Source organism: Prosopis cineraria, unplaced genomic scaffold (genome assembly GCF_029017545.1).
Source record: "Prosopis cineraria cultivar Desert tree isolate PC_DT_omini unplaced genomic scaffold, ASM2901754v1 PC8, whole genome shotgun sequence".
Taxonomy (NCBI): Eukaryota; Viridiplantae; Streptophyta; class Magnoliopsida; order Fabales; family Fabaceae; genus Prosopis; species Prosopis cineraria.
This window is the reverse complement of record NW_026555339.1, coordinates 4662472-4671806: the sequence shown is the minus strand read 5'-3', so window position 1 is coordinate 4671806 and position 9335 is coordinate 4662472. Positions and strand designations below refer to the sequence as shown.

Below are 9335 nucleotides of genomic sequence, written 5' to 3'. Positions count from 1 at the left end.
AGAGAAAGGACGAGTTTGCTAATAAAGGTCGGCCAGCGAGGGAATACCAGAACGAGAGATTTACGCTCTATTTGGTTGGAAAGAAAAATAAAAGGAAAGAAAGTATGAGAAGAAAACACGAGAGGAAAGAACTTTTTTCTCTATTTAAATAGGAGAGAAAAAGTGAGAAAAAAATATAGATGAGACGAAAATAAGGTGTAAGACTCGTTATATTTTTTTTTTTACTTTTTTTTAAAAATAGAGATATGAAAGTAAAATTTTATTTCACAGTCTATCCTTCCTCTTTCTCTTATCAATTATGGTGTTCAGACATTCATCTATTTTCATTTTTATGCGTCTTAGTGCTCAGGAGGCTCCCATCTTTGATTAACCCAGGCAGCATCATGGTCTTCATCAATGGCTTCGTATTTTCCAGCGTATTCCTCACTGCAATTCCTCCATTTGTTTCGTGGTCTTCATCTTTGAACAGAAAGTAAAAGTGTCCACTTTTGATTTTTAAAAAATGAAAATAACATATTTTTATGAAATTATTTAATGTTAAAATATTATATGAAAATGCATTTTTAACTACTAATTTTATTTTAAATTAATTTAATTATGTTAATTTTAATATAATTACTTTTAATTTATTTTTACACCTATAATTACACAAAATATGATATATTTTGATACAAAAACACTATAGTTATTATGATATCTATTTATTTTATTTTTTATTTTCTCGTGCCCATTTGAACAAAATGAGTGATAACATTTTTTTACTAGTTTTTTCTTCTCTTCATTTTCTTTCCTCTTAATTTTTGTTTCCATCCAAATAGAAGGTTAAGCTAGAGTTATGAGTTGCTTTGAAATACTCCTTTGATCTTTTTTTTAAGTCACTTTTAATATATTTTACTAGTATCAAAAAAAATTTTAAAATTTATTAACTTTATATTAAAATTTAATAAGTTTTTAACTTCACTTTTATTAAATATACATATTTTAATAATATATTTTTTCTTTTCATATTGAATGAGGTAAAAGAAAAAATTTATAATAAAAATTTAATAATATAATTTATAAATAAGATTTTTTTTTCATCTTATCTTATAAATAAGGTAGAGGGAGCACTAGCCTGTCCATCTATCTAGAAGAACCACCACCCTATGTATACGATCTACTACAGTTATACTATATATTGGCATAGAGAGAATTAAAAGCAGCAAGCAACGAAGCAGCTGGCACTATGGATGCAGTACGTGGCAGGGAGAGAGTGTCGGAGGTTGTTGGGGCGGTGATAGTGCTGTTAATATCGGTGCTATGGGGGAGAACGGAGGGGCTGGTGAGGCTGTCGGAAAATGTGACGGTGCCGGCGGTGTTGGTGCTCGGAGATTCGATAGTGGACACAGGGAACAACAACTACAACCCCGCCACCCTGGCTCGGTGCAATTACAGGCCTTATGGCAAAGACTTCCAAGGAGGCATCCCCACCGGCCGATTCGGCAACGGAAAGGTTCCCTCCGATCTTATTGGTACTTATCTCTTTCTAGTTTCTTCTCCTGTTCTCCACTTATCGGTATTCTCTTTCTTGTTTCCTTCTTTTGAAAATTCAAATCTATCTCTACATCATTTAAATTAGATTTTGTCGTTCATTCCACCATTTCATTTATGCCCGAATTGGTTAGGGTAGTGATGTTAGTAGCAAATAATTACTCCCCCATCCTTGTATATAAAATATTTTTAATCAAATTATATATTTTTTTATTTAATTAAATTTACATAAAAACACAATAATTTTTTAATATCATGATAATGATAAAAAATATAATTAATAATTTATTTTATTTTTTAAAATAAAAATAAAATTATTTAATTATTTAAAAATATTATTTTCACCCTTAATATTTAAGAATAAAATAAACTTTTAAAAATACCTTAGCTCACTTGAGTTTTGTCATTGTCAGGCATAATAATCCGTCCTAATCTCTTTATTAAAAAAAAAACACGTATAAAATCTACTTTTGTCCTGTAACTTTCAGTTTGTATCTTAATTTGTAAAATATTTTTTAATTGTGTTAACTTTAAATAATTATTTTTATATCAATAATTATTATTTTAAAAAATTAAACTTAAATTTATCAGTATTTGAAAATATTTTTTTAATATTTAAAAGTTTAATGCAGTAATTTCTTAAAACATTGGTAGGATTATGGGATTGAGAAGAGAAGACACTCTATAAAAAATTTTTAAAAAATGAAACCCCTTATAAAATTAAAAGATTAAATGCTGTTTAGTCTTTAAACAATAAAACAACTGCTTCCTTTTGATTAAGAAATATGATTAAGATTAATAAATATATTTGAGATTTAATCTTTTTTAAAATACTTTAATTGATTATTTGCCATAGCAGCTATGTATTTAACAATGCTAACTTTACGTGGGTAAAATAATTTTTTTAATAAATACGAGGGGCAATGGGTATTTATTCCTTATATTTACAAGTCCAAACAAAAGTCAGTCTTGTTTTTTTATGAAGAAGTTTAAATTAAAAAGAATAATTGTTAACTACGGTTATTTTATTTTTGTCTTGAAACATACAGGATGCGTTTAGTTTCTTAATGATCTGATGTTCACGGATCAGTACATAAAATTAAACTTTATAGCAACACTCTCGCGTGAGGTGAGTTTTTTGTTTTTGGGACCTGAGTCAGTTGAGTTTATATCGAAGGTCAAAGAGTTAACGAGTACATTTAACAATGTGATAACATTAAATGATATGTCTCAACTTTAATAACCAATGTCAGCATGCAACCCAAAAAAGCATGCAATACTTATACTGCCCCAGCGCTCTTTTAGAAAGATTATTTTGGTTTTTAATATGAAGCATCTGATAACGTATTAATTACATTTTTCTAATATTATTTCTATTTAAATTTATTAATTATAAAAAAATATAATATAAATTTTAAAATTTTTCATTACAATAAGGATAAGATTGAAAGTGTATTATATTTTTAGATAAAATTAATAATTTGATCACCTCTTTCATTGATCTTGGTGAAATAGTTAGGAATGTTTTATATTCCTTTTGATTCAAAATAGAAACAGTTTTCAACAATAATTTACATATCATTAACCTTAATCTCAATGACCAATGATGAGAGAGAAGAATGTCATAAATTCATACAAAAATTAAAGTTAACAAATACAATAGATAAAATAAGAAAAAATTACAACTATACTTACTGAAAATATTTTGGACAAAAATTAGCTAGAAGAAAAGGCTTATATTTAAACCAAAGTGAGTAGTAGTCATTTAATTAGTTCACTTTTTGTCTGCATGTGCTCAGCGTTTGATGTTTTCTAGTAAAGCTGAGTTTAGAAGTGTAGTTTAATGTACTTAATTAGTATATAGTATATTAACATTGCTCAAGTTTCATGTAACTCATACATATTTACGCACACAACACTCTCATTGATTGCAAGATAGGAATAATTTGAGAAAAAATAATTAATGAGATAAAAAAGATAGAATCTTAATTTATATCGAGGACCAAAAAAATTTCTCAAGTAATCTTTACATTTAGACGCGAATTGGGACAAGCTAGTAATAGGCTTTCCGTTAATTCATACAGAAATATAAGAATTAAAACAAAATGATCAACGTGCGTGATAATAAGGACTTTCATTACTTAAACAAATAATTGAAAGTTTGAATCATAACTTTTGTGTATATAGCAACTTAATTAAGATAAAAGTATGCCCTTTATATTCAGTATTTTAAGGAAGATAATCTCTGATGTCATTGGAGTCTTTTTTTTTTTTTTAAATCGAATGGAGTCTACTTTTTATTGCTGTAAAGAAATAATTAAAATGGGGTGGAGATTATACGGTTCCTTGATTTGCTCAAGCTTACATTAATTGGTTGAAGCAGCAGAAAATATCATCAGATAGAGTACTTGTTTAATTTGGAAAACAAACATTAATTAAAGAAAAGTGCAAGGCAAGTGATAGGGGTTTATGTTTGACTGTGGTTTAAAAAATTAGGAGCTGGGAATTACAACTAAGCAATATTAATTAATGTGAACATATAATGTGTCAGTGGAAGAATTGGGAATCAAGGAACTGCTGCCAGCATATTTGGATCCAAATCTCCAACCTCAGGATCTCCCCACTGGCGTCTGCTTTGCATCGGGTGGCTCCGGATACGATCCTTTGACCTCCAAATTAGCAGTATAATTAATATCAACCTTAGATATTCATTTCTTAATGAATTACTACCATATACCTTCTCTCCATTCCCTTTAATGATGATCAACTAATTGTACTTTGAATATTTCCACCGAATCAGTCAGCAATATCGCTGACTGATCAAGTGGAGCTGCTCCGACATTACAAGGAGAAGCTGAAATCACTGGTCGGAGAAGACAGAACCGATTTCATCTTATCGAACAGCATCGTTTTCGTGGTCGCAGGCAGCAATGATATCTCCAACACTTACTTTCTGACCCATGCAAGACAAGTCCAATACGATGTTCCTGCTTACGCCGACCTCATGGTCACTTCTGCTTCTAACTTAGTAAAGGTGCGTACCCTCACACGCAGAGTCAATATATATGTACTGAATGAATGACTGATGATTGAAGAATTAGTGTGATGATGAATTGAAAGGAATTATACGAAGCCGGGGTGAGAAGAATCGGAGTGTTGAGTGCACCGCCAATAGGGTGTGTTCCATCTCAGAGAACATTAGTTGGAGGAATAGAAAGAGGGTGTGCAGAGATATACAACGAAGCCGCCAAGTTATTTAACTCAAAACTCTCAGAAGAGCTTGCATCTCTTAATCGCGATTTGCCCAGTAGCAGAATTGTTTACATTGATGTTTACAACCCTATCCTTGATGTCATCGTCAACTACCAGAAATACGGTAATAGTCGAATAATTGATAATTCATTTATACGATAATCTGAAAGCATTCGAATAACGAACGCGTGTGTGTGTGTGTGTGTTATAATGCAGGGTTCGAAGTCGGGGACAGAGGATGCTGCGGCACGGGCGAGATAGAGGTTGCAGAGTTATGCAATCATCTTCAACAGACGTGCGCCGATGATTCAGAATACGTGTTTTGGGATAGTTTTCATCCAACTGAGGCTGCTTACCGAAAGCTAATCAGTCCCATCCTTAGCAATATGTCTACCAATTTTCCTGACCCCAACTTCTCAGGATAATAATTTTAATGCACATACAACCATCCGTTCTGATAATGTAGTAGTCTATAGCAGAAGCCGTCATCACAAGGGGATGAATTACGTCAACGCCAAGATTACCGAGATCAATAAAATCTTCAATCATTGAGTCATGACCCATGAGGGCTATAATTGTGATTCTGATATCATTGGGTGGGTTTGTCTCTCTATTTGGTTGTTATGTTACTTATGAATTTGGTTTGGATGCTCATTACTGTTGATAAAATTTGAACCATGTAGATTTTGATATGAATGGTCTAGATTGAAACTATTATTATATATATCTATGTTATATTTATTAAAATAAAAGTTTATAAAGATTATAAGATAATTTTAGTAATTTTTTTATTTTTAATATGGTCTAGATTTAATTTGAAGGGTTCAATTTAATATTAAATTTTTTATAATTATTATATATTAACTATTCAGATGCATAGTCTAAATTAATATTAGATTAAATTTAGACTGTGCAAAGTATATCTAAAAAGTCAATATACATTAATTATAAAAATTTTAATATTAAATTGAACCCTTCAAATTAAATCCAAACTATATTAAAAATAAAAATCTATTAAAATTATTTTATAATTTTTATAAATTTTTATTTTAAAATTAATAATATATAATAATAGTTTAAATTTAAACCATTCAAATCTCATCACAAATCTCATCACAGGAGCACCCAAACCAAATCCATTTCTTATCCTTATTTGTTGAGAATAATATTCAATATTAATTAGTCGCTAACACCAAATGACCACTATAGCTAGGTAGGGTTGTCAGATAACATTAAATGACTGACGTTGGATGGAAATAAGGGAGAATTATGTTTTCATATAAAAAAATTAATTAATATAAAATTTATTGATAATTAAAATAAAGCCATTTATAATAGATTATATTGTGACCTTTTTTTAATTATTAATGGACTTTATAATAATTAATTTTTTTATAGAATCAGAATATAATTATTCTTAAAAATAAAAGATTACCTCAATTCCACGCTTGGGCTGCAATGGATTATTAGTTGAGAGATTATCCATCCATTTCTTCAAATTTTTTATCGGATCCAATCTATACTATTTCTCAGTACATTTTTTGTTTTATTTGATATCCTTTATTTGTTTTAATTCTTTATTTGATTTAGTGATATAAGATTGTTAATTATAATATTAAAATAAATATATTATCCATTATCATCATTTAATACTTTTAAAAATACGATCATAATATTTCTTTGTGGTAATTATTAAATAAGATCTCCTGTGATTTGTAATTTCCCTCCTCTTGGTAAAGATTTTCATGGAGTTATCCCCACACTCATCTGCGCATCTACTTGAGATATCGAGTTTAAGGCTGATGATCCTCGATCGAGAGAAATTAGTTGGACAAAAGTGAATGTTATTTGCTTTTATTAAAAAAAATATAGCAATAATTTAGAGGTAACACGGCAATAGTTATCAATAAATTTAATTTTGAAGGAAAATATATTAGACATGAAAATTGGGACAGTAATTTATACTCTCTTCATTTAGAAATATAAGATATTTTTAACCAAATCTCACTCTCAATAAAGTGATTATCTACTTTCAAACTAACCATACTTTTTTATATTTACCCTTATTAAATACCCTATAATAAATTTAAAATCACTATCAATAGAAGTATTTTTAAACAAAACAATAATTATACTTCAAAAAATTAAAAATATATTATATTTTTAAATATCTAACTCTTAAAAAATATTTTATATTTTTTAAGAAAGTGAGCAGATAACAATGAAAAAATGCTATGGATATTTAAAATGTCACCCCGTACGTGTTACTGTAGCATCTTCCTTTGCCTGCCATTTATTGTACTGCGCTATTGATCTCTTTTTTGATAATCTCTCTCTCTCCCCCCTCTCTCTAAAGTGATCTTTATTGAAAGGATGCAAAATGCAAATGGAAGTTCAGTACAAACGACGGTCGGGTCAGGGTCAGGGTCGGGCGGTGCATTGGCAGATCTATATATATGTTGAGGGCCCCTGATTTTTTGAAAACAAGATATCTGTCCCCTGCGGCTGTTGCTTGTGGTGTAATACCAACCATTATCACATCAATCACAATAAGTAAGTACATGTTTGGATTAAATTTTAATTTAGGATAGTATGAATCAAATTTAATTTGAAATCTTAAAGGCCTCATTTACCATGTTTGGATAACAAAGAAAAAACATTAATTAGAGTGCAAACAAGTGTTTTTATCAAAACCCACCCACCTAGCTTTTTTATCAACGTTAGGCATCCAGATATATAAACATTGAAGCATTAAATGTTTTTTAAATTTTCATTCTCTCTCTTCCAATTACTTGCCATCTATTGAGCTCGTGGTCAAAGCCTCATTCTTAGTTGTTGTTCCTATGGTTGCTCTAGCTCACCCTTCACTTTTCCAAAATTGTTGGATTTGAAGAGAGATCACAACCACTGCCGTTGCCATCAAGATTTGATTTTCACTGTGTGTGCAGTGTGTTGTTTGCACTGATTGACAGTGCTATCTTCTCTCTCTTCATTCACGAATAGCATGATTTCTCTTCCTCCACCTCCACAAGTCTCTACTTTTACAAGTGTGCTTGCTGTTGTCTAATCCCTTGCCACAAATCTAACTGAAGATTGTGCTTGTTATTGTTGTCACAATCCAATCTCCCATCAACTGAACCAATGCTTATGGTGTTTTTGGCACAAACAGAGATGGTGTAGAGCATGGCAAAGCCTAGCTGCATGGAGAAGACAAGGTAAGTGGAGAGAGAAAAGGAAAGTATTATCAATGGTGAAGGTGGTGTCCATGAAAATGTTGCATATAAGGTCAATGACGGTGGTGTCAGTAAAAATGTAGCATTGGTGATCGCTCTCACAAGTATACGAGATCACAGTAATAAATTATCTAGAGTATTTCAGGTGTCAAACCCACAGAAAAGTTAAACTTTTACTAATTTAAATAATTAATAGTTTAAGAAAAATAGATAAAATGGATAAATTTGATGAATATATAAGGAATAAAAATAAATTAAGAAAATAATGATGATAAAAACGCAATCACTTGAAGTATTGGAATTTAAGATTTACCCTATAGGTTGCTAGTTTCTACCCCTTGAGTTAACTCATATCAATTATAGTGATAACTATTCTTAAAGTGTTCTGATATTCTCCCGAATTATTGGTTCCTTTGGTGTTGAATTTGTTCCCACGATACCCAAATAACTAATTAAACTGTGAAGTTATAGTTTAATTCACCATAAATTTTTAAAACTATCCCTAATCTAGTTATTTATATTTATTTCTCTAAATCTAGGTTCTCTTCATTTTTCGATCCATTAAAATTACCCATAGATTTGATTAAATGGTGGCCAGTCATTAAATCAATATGAAAAACAAGAGAAACAAATATAATTAAGAAAAAGTAAAAATATTCATAAATATAAATGTAAAGAGTCAAAACAAAGGAAATAGAAAACTAGCTCCTCAATTAGGCTACATCATTACCCCAACTAGGTAATTTAAAAATACATAATAAAATCAAATAAAACCATTCTAAAATCTCCAATCATGAAAAATGATCACAGAGAAAATTGAGGAGTAGAAAAAAAATAATTATAACTTGTGAAGCTCCTCAATGATCTCGCTTTCAGCCTTTATAATGCTTTTATGAACTTCAAATATCTCAGAGAGAATTTTTGAGGCACTTAGATAAGTAATTAGATGCCTTCTCTCTTGATGAAAGGAGTATTTATAGTTAAAGTGGAGGCTCATTCTTTTCTTCTTTGTCGATGTGAGACTCTAATATATATATGTATATATTTTTCTTTTTATTCTATTTAGTTTATTCTTTTTCTCTGCAAAATATAAAGATAAAAAGATATGAGTGAATTTTGTATTAATTTTTTTATCTTATAATTAAATGATGAGGAAAAAATATATAAATATAATCAAATTCAAACTAAAATCTATACCTATTTAATTATAAAATATACACTTATCAGTTGGCAAGGTTGAGACCAAAGTACTAGGAAGTTCTACAGAATAAACCAATATTATAAATAATACTCAATACTTAATACTTAATATCTCTTTTT

At 29.6% G+C, this 9335-nt stretch overlaps 1 protein-coding gene across 2 annotated transcripts; it reads left to right on the top strand.

Moving 5' to 3' along the window:
- The first annotated feature begins 1142 nt into the window (after positions 1 to 1142).
- Positions 1143 to 5338, top strand: LOC129317717 (GDSL esterase/lipase EXL3-like). Of its 2 annotated transcripts, XM_054962083.1 has the most exons (5): positions 1143 to 1511; positions 4082 to 4212; positions 4331 to 4564; positions 4651 to 4906; positions 4999 to 5338. In XM_054962083.1, the coding sequence occupies exons 1-5, from the start codon at positions 1226 to 1228 to the stop codon at positions 5205 to 5207; spliced, it is 1116 nt and encodes a 371-aa protein (XP_054818058.1). In that variant the 5' UTR covers positions 1143 to 1225; the 3' UTR covers positions 5208 to 5338. The 2 variants fall into 2 exon arrangements, with proteins under 2 accessions (XP_054818058.1, XP_054818059.1); XM_054962084.1 differs by lacking the exon at positions 4082 to 4212 and having other exon boundaries at positions 1143 to 1492.
- Positions 5339 to 9335: the final 3997 nt, after the last annotated feature.

Excerpts from the sequence above, each read along its gene's own strand:
- LOC129317717 (XM_054962083.1), top strand. The coding sequence starts at position 1,226 with ATGGATGCAGTACGTGGCAGGGAGAGAGTGTCGGAGGTTGTTGGGGCG. Across the intron at positions 1,512-4,081 it reads GGTTCCCTCCGATCTTATTG|TGGAAGAATTGGGAATCAAG; the intron begins GTACTTATCTCT and ends ATAATGTGTCAG. Across the intron at positions 4,213-4,330 it reads CTTTGACCTCCAAATTAGCA|TCAGCAATATCGCTGACTGA; the intron begins GTATAATTAATA and ends CCACCGAATCAG.